Source organism: Amblyraja radiata, chromosome 6 (genome assembly GCF_010909765.2).
Source record: "Amblyraja radiata isolate CabotCenter1 chromosome 6, sAmbRad1.1.pri, whole genome shotgun sequence".
Taxonomy (NCBI): Eukaryota; Metazoa; Chordata; class Chondrichthyes; order Rajiformes; family Rajidae; genus Amblyraja; species Amblyraja radiata.
Window position 1 is genome coordinate 19,222,268 of NC_045961.1, and position 20,391 is coordinate 19,242,658.

Below are 20,391 nucleotides of genomic sequence, written 5' to 3' on the forward strand. Positions count from 1 at the left end.
CTAAATCCGGCCAGCCACGCCGGATGACTGAGGGCAGTAGTTGTAGAGTTGTATCTGCAGCCGTGTGCTCTGCCAGGCTGCTTAAGCATTCAGTAGATACGTACAACACCATAATTACTGAAAATTGGTCTTGTTCTGACGTCTGCTGTTCGCAGGTTTTACGTGGGGCTCTTGATGGTGTGTCAGCTAGGTGCACGTCCTTGCCCTTTTTGTAGACTGGTGAAATCGAAACACTGTAGCTGCATCATTATCTGTTGCAGGCGAGTTGGAGCAGCATGAATGGGTTTGTTCAGAATGGTGACCAGCGGCTGGTGGTCTGTTTGAACAGTCACGGACTTGCCAAAAATAAACTCCTTGAATTTTGTGCAGGCAAAAACCACGGCAAGTAATTTCTTTTCAATCTGGGCATAACGTTGTTCAGTCTTGCGGGAGGTGTGCGGGAAGCAATAGGTCTGCAGTCTCCTTTGATGGAAGTCTGTAGGCAGGCAGCTCCGTGTCCATATTGGGATGTATCATACGTGAGCGTCACCGGTAACTTCAAAGCAAAGTAGGCGAGGGTTGGAGCACTGGACAATTGTAATTTGAGGGTTTCAAAGGCTCTCTGTGTTGTGGGTACCAGAACCATGCAGTGACCTTGTGAGCCATTTATCGCAAGGCAGCAGATATTTCGCTGAAGTCGGGAATTAATTTCTCCAAGTAGTTGACCATTCCCAGGAATCTCTGTAAACTCGTAACGTCAGTGGGAGCTGGCATCTCGTTGATGGCAATGGTCTTCGATGGGTCCGGTGTGAGGCCATCACTGATGAATATGTGTCTGACATAGTTGACATCCTTGACACGAAATCTGCATTTTAGAGGGTTGCGCTTGAGATGGATGTCTTTAGCGCGGTCTAGTACTTTTAAAAAGTTGGCATGTTCAGCCGTGTTGCGTACTGCAACGAGAATATCATCGACAATTATGGCGCACAGATACCCAGCATATAATTGTTCCAATGCGCGTTGGAATACCCCACTAGCAGAGTTGATGCCAAACGGCATCCGCAGAAATTTATAGCAGCCAAAGGTGGTGCCGAACGTGGTGAGTCAGGATCCAGCGGGATCTGCCAGAATGAACTTTTGGCATCCAGAACAGAAAACACGGATGCACTGCCAATCTGAGCAGCGACTTCCTCAACTACGCATCGGGTAGTGTGGGCGTCTGATCGCTGTGTTCAGGTCTCTGGGGTTGATGCAGATTTGGATTTCTTCTTTGTTGCAATCACCATGGTGGAAACCCAGTCGGACGGTTCTGTGACCGTAGCAATGACACCCAGGGACACCATCCACTGGAGCTCATTGTATACTCTGTCGCGCATAGCATGTGGAATGCGGTGTGGTGCTCGGACCACAGGTAGGTAGATCAGTGGCGGTGTTGTATTTGATGGGCAGCTTTCCAAGCTTATCGTCAAATAGTTCCTTGTATTGTGAAAGTATCTGCTGGGTGGAGCCCTCAGTGGGAGATATTTGATGGACAGCAGGCCTAAAAGTAACCAGTCCTAGATCCTGGCACGCGTTAATGCCAAGCAGCGTTGCAGCTCTCCCGTAGACAATGAAAAACTTTGGTTTGTGAGCTTGTGACTCCAGGCGGCAATTCAATTCAGTTTCTCCAAGTGGGAGCAGCTCCCCTCCCCCGTAGGCTAGCAAAGTGGCCGAAGTGTTTGTAATACGTTCGGCATTACGGATTTGTTTAAATTTAGGTAATGACATGACATTGCACTTGACACCAGTGTCGATCTTTGCAACAGCGACGCACTTGTTGACGAGCAGAGAAACTTCAGGGTCAAGTTGCTTGTTAGTGGAAGCAATCCGCGCGTGTTATCTTCATGCTCTGGGAGCCGAACAGGAGAAGGCGCTTCCAGCCTCTGGTACTCATTATCAGTAGCGTCATGTTTTAACAGTGGCACAGGCTGTCTCTGGAGCGAACGAGCCATGCGTGAACGGCAGCATTTCATGAAGTAGGAGTAGGAGTAAACGGGTCCTTTTCACAATGGCAGGCAGTGACTAGTGGGGTACCGCAAGGCTCAGTGCTGGGACCCCGGCTATTTACAATATATATTAATGATCTGGATGAGGGAATTGAAGGCAATATCTCCAAGTTTGCGGATGACACTAAGCTGGGGGGCAGTGTTAGCTGTGAGGAGGATGCTAGGAGACTGCAAGGTGACTTGGATAGGCTGGGTGAGTGGGCAAATGTTTGGCAGATGCAGTATAATGTGGATAAATGTGAGGTTATCCATTTTGGTGGCAAAAACAGGAAAGCAGACTATTATCTAAATGGTGGCCGACTAGGAAAAGGGGAGATGCAGCGAGACCTGGGTGTCATGGTACACCAGTCATTGAAAGTGGGCATGCAGGTGCAGCAGGCAGTGAAGAAAGCGAATGGTATGTTAGCTTTCATAGCAAAAGGATTTGAGTATAGGAGCAGGGAGGTTCTACTGCAGTTGTACAGGGTCTTGGTGAGACCACACCTGGAGTATTGCGTACAGTTTTGGTCTCCAAATCTGAGGAAGGACATTATTGCCATAGAGGGAGTGCAGAGAAGGTTCACCAGACTGATTCCTGGGATGTCAGGACTGTCTTATGAAGAAAGACTGGAGAGACTTGGTTTATACTCTCTAGAATTTAGGAGATTGAGAGGGGATCTTATAGAAACTTACAAAATTCTTAAGGGGTTGGACAGGCTAGATGCAGGAAGATTGCTCCCGATGTTGGGGAAGTCCAGGACAAGGGGTCACAGCTTAAGGATAAGGGGGAAATCCTTTAATACTGAGATGAGAAGAACTTTTTTCACACAGAGAGTGGTGAATCTCTGGAACTCTCTGCCACAGAGGGTAGTCGAGGCCAGTTCATTGGCTATATTTAAGAGGGAGTTAGATGTGGCCCTTGTGGCTAAGGGGATCAGAGGGTATGGAGAGAAGGCAGGTACGGGATACTGAGTTGGATGATCAGCCATGATCATATTGAATGGCGGAGCACGCTCGAAGGGCCGAATGGCCTACTCCTGCACCTAATTTCTATGTTTCTATGTTTCTATGAAGTGATTCATTTTCTTGCAATAGTGGAAACATTTTCCGAAAGCAACGCAGAGTTCACAACCCTGGAGGATGGGAGCCGTCACAGTTAGAGCACCGTTCGATAAATCTCTGAGGCTGTCGAGGTGGAGTTGTGAGCGCCGGTTACGATAGGAGGTGTCGGTAACATCGACATCGCACGAGGAATGTGGCTTAGGGCCCAATGACTTTGTGTGAGAAACTGTTAGTTCAGCAATCCTACAAGCATGTTCAGCTCGGGCCAAGGTCAGTTCAGTATCGCAGAGTAATTCATCTCGCACTTTATAGCTAAGCAGACCTCCCACCAGTCTGTCGCGGGTGAGTTCGTCACACAGATTCCTAAAATGGCAGCGTGCAGCAATGTGTTTCAGATCATTAATGTAATTTTCTACAGGCTCACCTTGCTGTTGGTAACGAGCAAAAAACTTAGTACGTTCAAGTATGGAGTTGGCACGAAGGTCACACAGCTGTCGGAACTTAGTGAGTAGGACCACAGGATCATCAATTGTTTCAGCAGGTACCACGAACTGGTTGTTGTGATCCAGAACTGCAGGCGCCTAGTCAAAACGCTCTGCGCGCTTCATAGCTTCAGGGCCAGTGACGTTGAGTAGTATAGTAGACTCGGTAACTCGAGTAGACTCGGTAACCTGGGCATCGATTGGCCTCATCAGCAACAACGATGAGTCGGCCTACAGGGAGGAGGTCCAGCACTTAGCAGCATGGTGCGCTGACAACAACCTGGCCCTTAACTCCAAGAAGACCAAGGAGCTCATTGTAGACTTCAGGAAGTCCAGGGGCGGCACGCACACCCCTATCCACATTAACGGGACGGAGGTGGAACGTGTTTCTAGCTTCAGATTCCTGGGAGTCAACATCTCCGATGACCTCTCTTGGACCCACAATACCTCAACTCTGATCAAGAAGGCTCACCAGTGTCTCTTCTTCCTGAGGAGACTGAAGAAGGTCCATCTGTCTCCTCAGATCCTGGTGAACTTCTACCGCTGCACCATCGAGAGCATCCTTACCAACTGCATCACAGTATGGTATGGCAACTGCTCTGTCTCCGACCGGAAGGCATTGCAGAGGGTGGTGAAAATTGCCCAACGCATCACCGGTTCCTTGCTCCCCTCCATTGAGTCTGTCCAAAGCAAGCGTTGTCTGCGGAGGGCGCTCAGCATCGCCAAGGACTGCTCTCACCCCAACCATGGACTGTTTACCCTCCTACCATCCGGGAGGCGCTACAGGTCTCTCCGTTGCCGAACCAGCAGGTCCAGGAACAGCTTCTTCCCGGCGGCTGTCACTCTACTCAACAACGTACCTCGGTGACTGCCAATCACCCCCCCACCCCCCGGACACTTATTATCACTTATTATTATTTATTTAAATCATTTGCTATGTCGCTCTTCCAGGGAGATGCTAAATGCATTTCGTTGTCTCTGTACTGTACACTGACAATGACAATTAAAATTGAATCTGAATCTGAATCTGAATAGAGGCACGCACTTCTAGTGCAGCGTTGCGATGAGCAGCACAAATGTAATGGTTTTAATAATGCTCAAAAAAGCGCCAACGTTCAGTGATGTCCGAGTCAATGATCAGAGGGTCTGGCCGGCGAAGTGAACTGGCCATGGCAGCGCGAGTGAATGGGTGAAAACAAAATACAGGGAATAACATAAAAACCGATATACTTAAACACGGAGTGGGTTACCAACCACTTATTGACACCATGTCAAATGACCCACTCATACTCACGAAAATGATACAACAGTATTTATTGAAAGGCACTTAGAACACACTACAGCATGTTGCTTCAGCTGAGTAGCAGCGTAGACTGCCAGCACGAGTTGGGTTGCGATAATATGAACAGTGTAGTAGGCGGAGCTCCTAATAATAAAGCATTGGTTAGTAAGTGAAGTAACCAATCTACAAATGGGGAACCTGAAACTAGAGGGTGTAAGTTTAAGGGGAGAGGTGAAAGATTTTTTTTGCAGAGGATAGTGGGTATATGGGAAGTGTTAGTGGAACCTGCTGTGGCAGGTACAAATCAGTTAAAAGTCATTTTGACATATTCTTGGATGGGAAAGGTTGGGAGGCCAAATGCAGACAAATGGGACCAGCTCTTAGAGAATTCCTCTGCCCACGTGGGAATTTAAGCCTGGTTAGTGTGGAGTTTTTCTTGAAAACTGACTGTCTGAATAATAGTCACTTTTGGAATGACTGGGTTATCAAATTATTCCATCTTTGACACAAGAAACTGCAGATGCTTGAATCTTTAGCAAAGCGCTGGAGGAATTCAGCTGGTCAGGCAGCATATGTGGAGGGAATGGACAGGCAATATTTCAGGTCAGGGTCTTCTTCAGACCGTTGCAAAATGCTGTAGAACTCATTGGGTACTTCACAGATATCTTTCAGGCTTTGGGGCTGCACAGTGGCGCAGTGATAGTTACTGCCTCACAGTGCCAGAGGCTCGGATTCAAAATTGACCATGGGTGCTGTCGGAAAGGAGTTTGTACGTTCTCCCTGTGACCGTATGGGTTTTATCCGGGTGCTTCGGTTTCCTCCCACATACAAAACACGTGCAGGTTTGTAGGTTAATTGCTTGTCGGCGTGGACTCAGTGTCTGAAATCTGCCATCTTTCCCAGGTCTTGTAGCGGCACCAAATATGGTGAATAAATAATCGCTTTATTCAGACATAATAGGTCCGAAATACATACATGTTTGGACCCCTAACATATTGTCATTGCTGCTGCAGCTGAGCGAGGGTGTTATCTCGAGCACAGCTACCTGTCGACTCATGATCTCCAGGTGAGATCTGCTTATGTAGCAGGAGACTCCACTTAACACATGACCTCACGTGACAGCCCTCGAAACCACTGACGAGGGTTCGACGTAAGTGGTCTGACTATCAGCTGACGTCACAGAACCCCCGCCCCCCCCCAGAACCGGAGGAAGGAAATCGAACAGGTCAACGAAACGTGGCAGCCAAAATGCACAGGCAAAAAGGATAGAACCCGCTAACCTTCTACAAGAAGGTGTGCAATCATGGTTGAGGGCGGCTCCTGCTTTGCGTCGGAGGCACCCCGGCCGAGGGTCGGGACGGTGGGGCCCACGGGCACAGTCGACGCTCCGGCTGTGGGCCATCCCGGCCGTATACCGAGGGGTGCAAGTAGACCAATGCAAAAGCCGCCGGATGGATGAGACACAGTCGCATCTCCTCGACCAGCAGGGGATCGTGTCCCGAGAAATACGGCACCCAGCAACGGCTGCTAGACGTCGGCAACATTGCAAACCAAATAAAATACAACCAAGAAATAAGAATAAACTGGTAACTAAACCCGGCGAGGACATTACAGTGTAAAAAAGTGAAAAGAAACACAAGCTGGCGGTCAGGCTACAGTGATGGCATCCGGCCCGTAGGTGGCGCTGTTGACGGCGGTCAGAGAAGGTCGAGCGTCGCTTCTGGCCGGCCGCGGCGGCCATTTTTGCAGTTGCTGCGGTGGCCATTTTGCCAGCCGGCTGAGGCGGCCCTTAAAGGCGGCCAACCAAGGCGATTCCCGGATGCGTGCGGGGCGGCCGGCATCGACGGGCCTCTCCCACTGCTGCGGGTAGGACTCAACCCACCGTCGCCGGTGTCGTTGGAGACCGGCTACGCTGCCGCTCCCTCCGCGGAGACTGGAAGCTGCCGGGTAATAGCCCGACCGGACGAGCAGCCGGCGTCCGGGGATCTTCGGGGTCTGTGCCGGTGAGATGCAAAAGGATGTCTTCGGGCAGCCGGCCCAGGTAGGCCCGCTCTATCAGGAAGCTAGGCCTTGAGCAGCGGCCGGCGGGGTAATGGGCGGGTCTGCTCTCTCCCCACTCACCCTGGGGCAGGCGGCAGTGATGCCGGGGGCAGGGGGCTGCTAAACCCGCAGCTCCTGCAGCAGCTGGTGAGGGAGTGACGGCTGGTGGGGGAGTGACGGCTGGTGCGGGAGTAACGGCAGCTGTGGCCTTTCAGCTCCAGTGGGCAACAGCTGGTGGGGGAGTGGCGGCAGCCGTGGCCTCTCAGCTTCGGTGGGCAACAGTTGGTGTGGGAGCGGCGGCAGCCGCGGCCTCTCAGCCCTGGTGGTCGGCTCCGGGCGGGTCATGTGGGAGAGATTGGCAGCTGTCAAACAAGGCCCGGACCGCGCCCATCGACCCGGACGGCTTGTGGCATACCTTACGGTAGGGCCGGGTTGGCGGCAGTGTTGTTCAGCAGGGCTGGGCCGACGGCTGCAGACATCAGGTCTCCCGAGGCTGCGTGTGTCGGGAGAAATCCAAAATCCCAAATTTGGATCGTCGCGGGTCACCAATGTAGTGGCACCAAACGTGGTGAATAAACAGTTGCTTTATTCAGACATAATAGGTTTGAAATACATACACGTTTGGTCGAGGTTTCGACCGTATGTGGGCAATCTATCAGCTGACGCCACAGTCTGGCATTTATGGCTTTGCATCTCGGCATGCCCAACAATATTCACAATATTCACATATTGTGAATTTAAACAAAAACGTGAGCCTTGTCTCCTCAGTAAATGGAGATAGTCTTGCCATTGGATTTGAATTACATTGCTGGATTGTTGCTGAGCCAAACAAAGGAGGTCTGCCGGAGGACTCGGCACATCAGGCAGTGTCTGTGAAGGGAAATGGACCGTTTTAGCTAATACTTTAGCTCCATCAGCTCACCTTTTATTTTGTTGCAAATTCCAGCATCTGCAGTCTCGTATGTAATGCATGCCTCCAATGCAATTAATAATTGAATAAAAATTAATGTTTGCCACTGTAAGAACTATGGATGTCAGAGGGCCTGCAAACCTTGACCACTCCTCAAACTTATCCTTGTTATAAGTGTGGGTTTCTTCTGGGTGCTAAAGTTTCCTCACACATTGTAGATTAATTGGCCTCTGTAAATTGCCCCTAGTGTGTAGGGAGTGGATGAGATAGTGGGATAGCGCAGTACTTGTGTGAGCGGGTGATCCATGGTCGACATAGACTCGGTCGGTCAAAGGGCCTGTTTTCATGCTGTATTTTTCAATCAATCATTTGAAACAAATTGTAAATCAGTAAGTGATGTTTTGGGTTGAGATCGTTCATCTGGACTTGAGCCCAGCTTGGTTTGTTGAGTTTTGTGATTGGGTTTTCTTTTTTTAAATAAAACTGAATTCAGTAAACATTTTTAAAACTCTGAACTTTGTTTGCAGGTTTTAAAGTTCTTCAATAAACATGTGACCCATGTGGTATTCAAGGATGGACATGAAAGCGTGTGGAAGAAGGCCCAGAAAACTGGTGTGAAATTAGTGTCCGTACTTTGGGTGGAAAGGTATGAGCGATTCAATAAACCAATTTCTGAAAAATTATTGCTTCGAATTTAAGCATATTTTAAATAAAGATGGTAAATTAATTTGAGATTTTTGAGATTACTCTGTGTATTTCCCTTGAAATCAATATTTTTGTTGACAATGGACAATATTAAATCATCTGCATGTTGATCCAGTAGCATGATATCACAAGTTTTTCAACTAATGACTTTTTGGACTTTTCAATTCATAGTTTTCTTGTATTTCTGATGTAGCTATGTGATGTTTTGCTGCATGATTATAATTGATTATAACATACATCCATTCTCAAGAAAGCTAATTAATGTTTCGAAGGATGAAGGGAGACCTCACTGAAACCTACTGAATAGTTAAAGGTCTGGATAGAGTAAATGTAGAGAGGATGTTTCCACTAGTGGGAGAGTCTAACATTGGAGACCTCAGCCTCGGAATAAAGGCTCATTTAGAAAGGAGATGAGGAGGAATTTCTTGTCAGATGGTGGCGAATCTGTGGAATTCATTACGACAGACAGCTGTGGCCAAGTCATTGGGTATTTTTAAGGTGTGGGTTGACATATTCGTGATTAGTGAATGTGTTGGGTTATTGGGAGGAGGCAGAAGAATGGGGTTGAAAGGGAAAGATAGATCAGCCATGATTGCATGGCGGAGTTGTTGGGCTGAATGGCTTAATTCTGATCCTATAACATGAACCAAGGCATCTTATATTAGATTTGCCTATGATTCTTCCAAGTTGTATGTGCAAACACATCTTGTAATCTTTCCTGGATATTTGGGCCACAGGATTTATTGTAGGACTATGAAAATATTGTCATTCAATTATTTTTTTAATCAATTTTGCAAATTGGGTACTGTCCTGACTTGCTCTCGAAGGTGGTGATGAGATGCTGCTGTTCTTCTCGTGAAGGTTGTCTCCAGAGTGCTACTGGGTTGGGGTTTCAGGATACAGATTTGGTGATGATCAAGGACCAATGATACATTCCCCATCCAAAATGGTGTGCAACTTGGAGGGATATTTGCATGTGGTCGTGTTCCTTGTGATACCGTCTCAATTTCCATTGCATGGACATATTTTAACTTGAGGAGTAAATGCAGGTTTTTTTAACTCGCCATTTAAAAAAACAAAATGCTAATATTACAATAATGAATTTTTATTTAGCAACATCTGCTGAATGATTGGTGTGAAGACCTGTGATCATTTAAGTGACAATCACCATTCTGCCCAAAATGCTGCCAGCTTGAACTTGTAATTGTGCTTGATTGCAGTAAGTTATTGTAATGAAGAAGGGAAGAAAATGATCAATTAACCAAAAAAGGCAATTAAAATGCAAGTTGTTTGTGCGTTTCAAAGCTGTCTTGATATGCTTAAACTTGACTTGAAGCTATTGAGTGCTGGAATGATTTCCTGCCTTGTTTTTTAGTATTGAGATTTAACAAACTATATAGTGTAGTCAATTGAAGGTCCAGTCATTGTAGATTGGCTATTGCATGTTAGCCAATTAGAATGCTTAGTAATTATAACTCTGCCTAATTATAACATTCATAGTGTAAGAACTCGCCCACTGCCTGTCAGTAGCTGTAGCAGCGTGAACGAGTGATGTACTGCTTAGATGATAATGACCTGAACAATAAAGATGCTTGTGCTTCAACCTGTGTGAGATAGTACTCTTTACATGGTGTCAGAATATCGGGTCTACCCTGCTCCTGTTTACCGCGATTTATTTTGTTTATCAATTTTTATTTGTGAGTGATTTTGACGACATGGCTAACTCTTGTCGAAAGCCTAGCCTGCTCGTGTTTGACTCCGATATCGCCATTTGAAGGCGTCGCTGTTGTTGAATCTAGCGGGTCCGGTAGCTATGATCCGCACTGACTCTTTTGAATTTGCACCAGCTCACCTGGATGCGAATGGTCTGGTAGTGGTGCCGGCTGAGACTATTAATAACCCGACGGTTTTGCTGAGAACGTTTAGAGAACTGTGTGACCTGCCGTCTAATCGAGCCTCGAGAGGACGAGATTCTTTGCCCGACAGCAACATGCTGAAGAGCCTGTGGAACAATTTATCAGCGACCTGAGACATATCAGCTCTTGATGCCGATTTGGTGAGTTGACAAATGAGCTAGTACGTGATAAGATTGTGGGAGGAATGATCGACCGCAAGTTAAGAGCCGAACTGCTGCGGAACGATGAACTGACTTTGGAGCAAGCGATTCATGCTTGTCGGATGGCAGGGACTGTAGCACTATTTGCTGATTTTGATAGCGTTCACCCTCAACAACAACATCATGTGAATCTGGCTTGTTATTCTATACAAAGATTTCTCACTACGTTCCACAAAGATCAAAACGTGCCTACCACGAGGTGCTCTAACTAACTATTTCCATCCCAGGGGGCGTCAATTTTGCATAGCCCATGGGAAAGTATGTCATAATTGCAAGAAACTCAACCGCTTTGCAAATTGTTGTCGGTCTAGTGGGAGTACAGCTTCAAGGACAAAGCTGCCCCTGATTCAACAAGACCCATCCGACTGATCTGCAAGAGCTGGACGATGCTTCCCGCGGGAACGACTCTGATAACACAGACACTGAATCTACCGTACTTTCCCTAAACCTGCGCACCCCAGGCAAAGTGACTCATCCTGCGGTGACCATGATAATCAATAACAAACCTCTGATCGCCAAAGTCGATACTGGTGCTAGAGTAAACGTCATGTCACTCAAAGTGTTCAACAAGAAAAGAACCACTGAGCTCATGAAAAAAGACTCCTCCACTCTACATGCTTACGGAGGGGAAATTCTTCACCTGTTGGGTAAAGCTGATCTGAAATGTACTATCAATGAGCAGACAAATAACTTACTCTTTTACATTGTTCAACCAAGTTGAGAATACAATACAATACAATTCAATTTATTGTCATTTGGACCCCTTGAGGTCCAAACGAAATGTCGTTTCTGCAGCCATACATTACAAACAAATAGACCCAAGACACAACATAATTTACATAAACATCCATCACATTGCTGTGATGGAAGGCCAAAAACACTTATTGATGGAAGGCCAAAAAAACCCTGCTTGGCATTAATGCATGCCATGACTTGGGTCTGGTTTATTTTGGGCATGCTGTCCACAAACTTTGACAGAGCAACCAACACAACAGATGCTATCCAACTACAAGGACTTGTTTGCCGACAATCTCGGCAAACTCCCGACAATATATAAGATCACTATTGACCACACGGTCACCCCGATTGTACGTGCACCTCACCGCGTCCTCCTTGCCGTGCGAGAGAAAATACACGACAAACTTAAACGTATGGTCTCTATCGGAGTTATTGCCGAGGTCAGCGAACCCTCAGACTAGGTCTCCACCATGGTCGTCACCACTAAGGTAGACAAGAAGGAGTTACGCATCTTCATCAATCCTAAAGATTTGAACACAGCAATCAAACGCCAACACTATCCGATGAGAACCACTGAGGATGTAGCGGCACAGATCGGCAATGCAAAAGTATTGTCAGTCCTTGATGCCAAAAGATACAAGATACATTTATTTGTCGCATGTGCCAGTTGGCACAGTGAAATGTAATCACCATACAGCCAGACAATAAAAATAAAGAACACAACACACGATAGAGTTCAACATAAAACATCCCCACACAGCAGAATCAAAGTATCCCACTGTGAGGGATGGCACCAAAGTCAGTCCTCTTTCTCTAATGTTCCCCAATGTTCACCCGTGGTCGGGCCTCCACAAGCCCTCCCCGATGTTCAGGCCCGCTCGCCGGGGTGATGTAAGTCCAACATCGGGGCTGGGGGACCTCCGCAGCGGCCTGGACATCCGAGTCGGCCACCTCCTACCGGAGTCCGCGGCTCCCAAAGTCTGTTGGCCCGCTGGGCGGAGATGCAACGCTGGTGGCCCTCGGCAAAGGGCCCCAGGACTCCGCGATGATGGTCAGCGCTGCCTGCGTTGGAAGCTCTCCAACCCATAGCTCCGCGATGTTGAAGCAGTGGCCCAACGCTCCGGAGCTCCAAAGGCGATCCAGGTAAGGCATCGCCGTGCTCCACGGTGAATCCAGCGTCGCGCCGCTGCTCTTTCTGGCAAATCCCGTTAGACTGTAACTTTTGCAACTACGTTCGGCCGCTATCGTTTTTTAAGAATGCCCTTCCGTATCAACTCTGCTAGTGAAGTCTTCCAGCGCGCAATGGAACAGCTATTCGCAGAATACACTTGTGCCATCATTGTTGACGACATCCTAGTATACGGCCGAGATTTAACCGAACATGATGCCAACCTACGAAGAGTGTTGAACCGTGCCAGAGACATTAACTTAAAGCTCAACCCTCTGAAATGCAAGTTCAGAGTTCCCGAAGTCACATACGTCGGTCACGTGTTCACCAGCAACGGGTTAAAACCTGACCCATTGAGGACTGCAGCGATTAACGAGCTGCCAGTACCAACAGACGTCACCAGCCTACAACGATTTTTAGGCATGGTCAAATACTTGGGCAAATTCATCCCCAACGTCAGCGAACTATCAGCTCCACTACGTCAATTGACCCACAAGGACAACACCTGGTCCTGGTACCCGCAACATCAACGAGCTTTCGAGATCTTAAAATTACAGCTCGCCAGTGCACCAACTCTGGCATATTTCAACATCAATCTGCCTGTCACAATCACCTGCGATGCATCCCAGTACGGACTAGGCGCAGCATGCGTGCAAACTTCCTTCAACGGCGACGTGATGCCCATATCCTATGCATTGCGTACCCTGACTGATACTGAACAATGCTACACACAGATAGAGAAAGAACTGCTTGCCGTGGTTTTTGTCTGCTCAAAATGTAAGGATTTTAATTTTGGCAAAACCTTCACGGTAGAGTCTGATCATCAACCACTAGTCACCATCCTGAGCAAACCTATCCATACTGCCCCAGCTAGACTTCAACGCATGATGATGCAGCTACAACAGTTTGATTTAGTCTACAAAAAAGGTAAAGACATGCACATCGCAGACACGCTATCTAGAGCTCCACGCACCACCAGCGAACAATTTTTTTTTTTTCAATTCAATTCAATTTATTGTCATTTGGACCCCTTGAGGTCCAAACGAAATGCCGTTTCTGCAGCCATACATTACAAACAAATAGACCCAAGACACAACATATTTTACATAAACATTCATCACATTGCTGTGATGGAAGGCCAAAAAAAACTTCTCTCTCCACTGCACTCCCCCCCCCCGATGTCAGAGTCAAAGTCAAAGCCCCCGGCGGGCGATGGCGAATTGTCCCGTGGCCATTTAAGCCACGTCGGGTGATGCAAGGTCGCGCACCGGGTCTTGGTGTTAGAGCCCCGGCGGGCGCTCGCAGAGTCCCGCCGCCATTCCAAGCCGCGCGGGGCGGTGCTGTAAGGCCCCGCTCCAGGAGCTCTTCAACCCCGCAACTCGGGCGGGAGAAGTCGCCGTTGCGGGAGCCCTGAAAAGCGGTCACCCCCCAGGGACCCGCGGGCTCCCGGTGCCGTCCGCCAAACCCGCAGTTGCAGCCACCGAATCTCCGGGGGTCGGGCCGCAGCAGCGTCCACCACAGCTCCACCCGCTCTGGACTCGGCCAGCTCCGCGACGGTGAGGTGAGTAGTCAGCACCAGAGCCCCCGGTTTTCCTGTTGGAGGCCGCTCCTCGTTGCAGCCCCAACGACAACGGAGACCCGACAAAGAAAAGGTCGGGTCTCCCGTGCAGGGAGAGATTTAAAAGTTACCCCCAACCCCCCCACACCACCCCCACCCCCCCACACACATACCCCAACAAAAATAACAAAAACTACATAAAAACATAGACATAAAATAATAAAAACGCAGACGGACTGCAGAGGCCGCTGCAGACGAGAGTCGCGCCGCCTACCGGATACCGCCTACCACCCATTCGAACAGGACGAATTCTTCGTCCTGAAAGTCTCGTTCGTGCCCACCAACCACCGACGTCGCCTTACTGAACACACAGCTGCAGATAAAACCTCCCAACTACTGACCTCCATCATTAAAGGTGGGTGGACAAACAAACAGTCTAACACCCCTTTTGAAGTACGACCCTACTTCCTGGTACGTGACGAACTGGTACTACAGGATGGAGTAATTGTCAAGGGTCACAAGGCGATCATCCCCTCATCCCTGTGAAACGAGTACAATGAGGAAATCCACGGTGGTCACCCTGGCGTGGAGGCTACCTTACAGCGTGCGAAAGAAATGATCTGGCCCGGAATGACCAAGTACATTTGGGAGAAAATAGAATCGTGCGCGATCTGTAACAGTCAAGCACCGCACCAGCAAAAACAACCCCTCTTGTCTCAACCAGTTCCCTCTCTACCATGGTCGTCGGTCACTGCTGACATCTTCGATTGGCACGGGAAACACTATCACGTGTTAGTGGACTCCTACTCTAACTGGTTTGAAATTGATTTTCTACCAACAATCACTTCAGAGATCGTAGTCCAAAAGCACAAAATACACTTCTCTGTACACGGAATTCCAGCTTGTCTCCAGACTGACAACGGGACCCAATTCTCCAGCCAAAAGTTTAAAGACTTTTCAAAACGGTGGAACTTTCGACATGTTACTAGCAGCCCAGAATACCCACAATCCAATGGACTTGCCGAGCGTGCTGTTCGAAGCGCTAAACAACTCGTGGAGCGCTCCTGCCTAGCCAAATCTGATGTCTACCTGGATCTGTTGAACCTACAAAATATTGCAAGAGATAACATTCTAGGTTCTCCAACCCAGTGCGTGATGTCCCGCCGAACACGACCTCCGCTGCCTGTCGTCCAGGAACATTTAAAAACCTAAAGTCTGCCCTCCTGCAGTGATACAAAAGCGTGTGCAGTTCAATCGAGACGCGCAGAAATGAAGTTACGACAAGACCAGCAAACCACTTAAGCCACTTATTCAAGGCCAAGTGGTCCGACTGCAGACAGACAAAGGACATACCAAACTGGGGTACATTTATGCCCCCTCAAAGGAACCACGTTCCTACCTGGTCGATGTTGATGGTACCCTCTATAGACGTAACCGTCAACACCTCCTTCCTGTGAAGGAACGGCGTCCGGTGCTCCATGGCCCTGATGCCCCACCGCTCAAGTTTAAAGTGATCAATGTTCCAGCCGTTCCTGCATCTGCTGCCACCAGTCCCATCCACTCCCCGTGTCTGTCTGTCCCTACTTCCCCTACTGTAACCGACTTCCCGATGTCCCCGCGACGGTCTACCTTGCGTTCCCCGGCGGTGTCTCCTTACAGTCCATCGGACTCACTGAACCATGCCCTCAGCTTTTCGGAGGAAAAGGTTGGTGAGGCAGCTCCATACCATACGAGAACTGGGCGGGTTAGCAAGCCACCCATTAGATATGACGATTATGTTTAACCCCGTTATTACTAGATGTGGCGATTTGTGTTTTAACATTATTTACTCGTTGTAGTTGTAATGCCTTAATTGCTTTTTCATTTATACAAGAAGAGATGTAGATTGGCTATTGCATGTTAGCCAATTAGAATGCTTAGTAATTCTAACTCCGCCTAATTATAACATTCATAGTGTAAGAACTCGCCCACTGCCTGCCAGTAGCTGTAGCAGTGTAAACGTGTGATGGACTGCTTAGATGATAATGACCTGAACAATAAAGATGCTTGTGCTTCAACGTGTGTGAGATTGAGGTCTTTACATTCATTAAGCTTGTGTTGTTTAATATGTACCATTTATGAATATCCGGAGAGACAAAAGTGTTTTATTGTCATATGTCCCAGATAGATCAGAGAAATTCAAACTTGCAGCAGCACAACAATTTTATAAGGAAATACATGTTTAGAATAATATTTGACTAATGCACAAAAACTAATGAATCTTTTTGCCAAGTGTTAATGTTATTTAACTTGTTTTAAAGGTGTTTGACGACGCACACCCATGTTGACGAATCCTTATTTCCTGCAATCAATGAAAGTAAACATTCACCTAAAAGTAAGAGGACAGTAAGTACAGTGCATGGAATGATTCATGTTCATTTACAAAGTGCAATTTTTGGTTTAAAAAATAAAAGTATTATGTGTATATTTTTCTATTTGTATGTAAGGCACCTTAACTAGATGGGTTGTATTCTTTTGAGAATGTCAAAATTAAATGGTGTCTAACACTACTTGGCTGTATTCAGCAGCTAAAGTCAAAGGCTGATGAAAGCCAAAATGTTTCTGTTCCAGTCAGACAAAATGTTTCCAGCAAGTGCACATTCACATGTTTTCTTCTTGTCAGGGGATGAATTAAATATACGCAAAGCAGTTTGCATGATTGCACAATAGCATGCAGATATGATTTGGTTTATTTTAGTTTAGAGATACAGCGTGGAAACAAGCCCTTCAGCCCACTAAGTGCATGCTCACCAGCGATCCCTGAACGCTAACACTATCCTACACACTAGGGACGATTTACAGTTTTACTTAGCCAATTAGCCTACAAACCTGTAGGTGTTTGGAGTGTGGGAGCAAACCGGAGCTCCCGGAGAAAACTCGCGCAGGTCACCGGGAGAACGTACAAACTGCGTGCAGACATCATCCGTAGTTAGGATTGAACCCAAACCTGGGTATCTGGTGCTGTAAAGCAGCAACGATACTGCTGCATCACCATTTTAATCCCCATTTTAATATCAGATATTTGGTTTTGAAATCTGCTGTAGATTCTTTTGTTGAAAATTATAAATGATTCAATGGTGCTTTATTGTCACATGTACCAAGTACAGTGAAATTATTTTTTATGCATACTGTTCAGGAAAAGTATTACTATGCAATCTTAGATTCAACACAAGTGTATAGGAATAGTACACTGAGACAGTATACAAAGGTCAGTTTGGCGCCATTTTCAGGGTCAAGTTGTTATAGGTGTAGAGTTCCTAAACTGGCCATAAAGGCCCGTTGTCCTGGCATAACCATTGGTGTCGTCCACCACTGCTTCGCCGCTCCTCGTGCATTTCGCTGCAGGTTGCAACCAGTCCACGCGCTCAGCCACTTGGAGCGATGCCCGATCCATCCGAGCCCCAGGTTGTTGCAGGGCCTCCAGAAGCCCACTCCACCATAGAGGTGCACTGCAAAGCCTCCCGCAGACTGCTATAGGCCCTTTGTTTTTGTTTTTTGCATCTACCGCTGCCATCTTGAACCTCTTCGGCCTCCACTCGAGCGAGCAGGGCTCGGCAGCTTACCTCTTGGTTACGGCTTTCCCGGCTTTGCAGTGAGTGCTATTTGGTAGTATTGCATAAATACAACATTAATCAATTAAATTAAATTCAAATAATAAGTCTAGGATTTAAAGGTATTATCACAAACGTTGACCATGAACCTGCAGGATTGTGGTAAGAATATATGGAATTGCTCCATGCAAGATGCATTGATTGTTTAAGATTCATCCATCCCATAACTCATGACCTCTTCAGTCATCCATGTTTTATTTTTAGTACCAAGTTCTCTGAACTTTGTAGCAAGTACTTCCTATTGTCAACTACCTTTGTAGCCCATTTACTGTGTTTCTCTTGTCTTTAGGCCGAGTGATTTCCTGAAAAAATATTCTAATTTTTAAATATTTTAAAAGAATGTATATATATAAATTTGCTTTATAAATGGAGTTTAAAAGGATTTTTTTAAAGTAATTACTTATTTACATTGTTACTTATTGTGATTTTTTTCAGCATAGATGCATGAAACCCAAGGACTTCATAGAAAAGACGCCAACAAATAACAAAAGGCTGAAGAAAAAATTAGATCAAATGATTCGGGAGCTAGATTTGAAAAGAACTGGTGAGTTTTCAGTAACAAAACAATTAAACTGTAAGTATTTCTTTCAATGGTCATTCAATTTCTTTCAATACACAGGTTGAGCACCGATTTTTCCGACACCCTCGGTTCCGGAGCCTTTCTGTATTATCCCTTTTGCTGGACCCACAGTGGTCACGTAATAATGAAATGACAATACACCCCAGACCCGTGAATGACCCCTCCCGTGCCTCTAAAGCACCATGGAGTGCCAGAAAACTAAATAGAATAAATAGAAAATGTAATGTGAATGTGAATGGAATGATCTGCCGAAGCATCCCTGGCTCAGCCGTTTAGAGCTCGGGCATCCGACCCTATTCCCGACTGGCAAAGTGCAGCATCAAGCCTTTCTTCACCCACCGAATGGACACAAAGTACTAGAGTAATTCAGTGGGTCAGGGTCTCTGGAGAACATGGATAGGTGACATCTGGATCCTTCCTCAGACTGATTCAGTGGCTGAGTTACTCTAGAATATTGTGTTGTTTCACATTAAAACTTGACGCCGATGGTGCTGGTCTGCGCCAACGGGCATTTCTTCAACGGTTCACATGGTTGTTTTAGCATCTCGCGTTGTAGCCCCCATCAATTGTGTTGTTTTCGGGTCGCCACCCCTCTACCTCCACTGTTGCCACCTCAGCCTCATCCCTTGGAGTCGCCTATATACTCCATCTTGGAAGCGATGCAAGGTGAGAGGGGAGGGATCCCCACGTTGACTGAACACTTTCTGTCAGTGGGGGCACACAGATGAAAGTGCCGTCTATAGAAGCCGTTGCAACAGCCATGTGAACCGGTGAAGAAAGGCTCAATGGTGCAGACCAGTGGCGGTGGCAACTGTTACTCCAGCACTTTGTCGGATTGGCGTTGGAAACTGGGGCTCTAAATGGCCAGGGAGACGGTGTGAGTCTGGGATGGGTTGGCAATTCCTTCTGCTATATTCAACATCTGTTATAAGCGGGTCGTTAAAACATGGGTGTATTATCTTTGCGAAAAAGTTGGGAGAAAAGATTGAGAGCGTAGTTAATTATTTCACAACGGAGGGATTGGACCGGAAAGAGCGCTCGCCATTTGCAATGCCATCTGTGGCTGCTCCGGGAATTTCAACTGAGCTTTCGTAATTTTCTCCGGATTATAGGCGTTGGCAGACTGCCGGTTGTCGAAAAATCAGTGTTCAACCTGTACTAATTTGTTTTGTTGCTGATAAATGCTTCTGAATAAGTTGGTGCCGTTTTATGGGCAAGGTTAATATTAGCTACTGAGAGTAAAGTAAATATTTAGTTGTAATTAAACTTGCAATTAAACACTAACATACATTGTCACATCATTCTGACACTATATATGTAGTCCAGTTAACTTGACAAAAGCCTTGCCAAAGCTTTTTTGAATTGTCTGTTATGAAGTATTCAACAATATGCACAATGCAAAAGGATAAAAATCTTGCTTGTGAGCATCAAGTAAATTCACATCAAAAATGAGAACGTTTCAAAGATACAAGGGTCCTTTTTACTTAAAGAAATTCTACAAGATAATATGTATAGGAGAGAACTGCAGATGCTGGTTTATACCAAAGATAGACACAATCTGCTGGAGTAACTCAGTGGGTCAGGCAGCATCTCTGGAGGAAAAGGATAGATGACGTTTCGGTTCGGAAGAACGGTTCTGACACGAAACGTCCCCCCTCTTTCTCCAGAGATGCTGCCTGACCCACTGAGTTACTCTAACACTTTGTGTCCATCTACAAGTTAATACAACAGTTAAAGAACAGTTTAAGTTTTATTGAAAGTCACTGTACATCTTTCACTCAAGTTCTCCAAAAAATACAAAGTCAACTTTAGGAGCAGAGATTTGAAATCCTATTATTTCAGTTACTTAACAAATTATGACAGTTTTTAATGAGGTAAATGGAGCAATTTTGGGGGGGAGGGGGTCAGTAACGTTGCCATTGTCTAGCAAGTGTTGAGGCGGGAGGAGATCATCCTCTGTTGAACAGGATATTGATGTAACCTTTGAAAATTTAATCACAGAAAATAATCAATGAGAGTGACCCTAAAGTTGTAGAACAACTTGTTCTATTTGATCTTATTTGATTGTGCACGCCAAGCTGATTGCATTCGTCGAAA

General features: G+C 46.6%; 1 protein-coding gene across 3 annotated transcripts in view; it reads left to right on the plus strand.

Annotated features, from left to right (window-relative positions):
* mcph1 (microcephalin 1) overlaps positions 1–20,391 on the plus strand; it is an 88,451-nt gene that overhangs the window by 20,344 nt on the left and 47,716 nt on the right. For 2 of the 3 annotated variants that reach the window (XR_004412284.1, XM_033022291.1), the window contains exons 4-6: positions 8,307–8,425; positions 16,365–16,449; positions 18,150–18,257. Coding sequence is in view for 2 of the 3 variants with exons in the window: in XM_033022291.1 (XP_032878182.1) it covers positions 8,307–8,425; positions 16,365–16,449; positions 18,150–18,257 (312 nt within the window). In the remaining variant the exon portion in view is untranslated. Of the gene's footprint in view, positions 1–8,306; positions 8,426–16,364; positions 16,450–18,149; positions 18,259–19,490; positions 19,494–20,391 lie in introns of all 3 variants that reach the window. The other variant, XM_033022292.1, reaches the window with a different exon arrangement.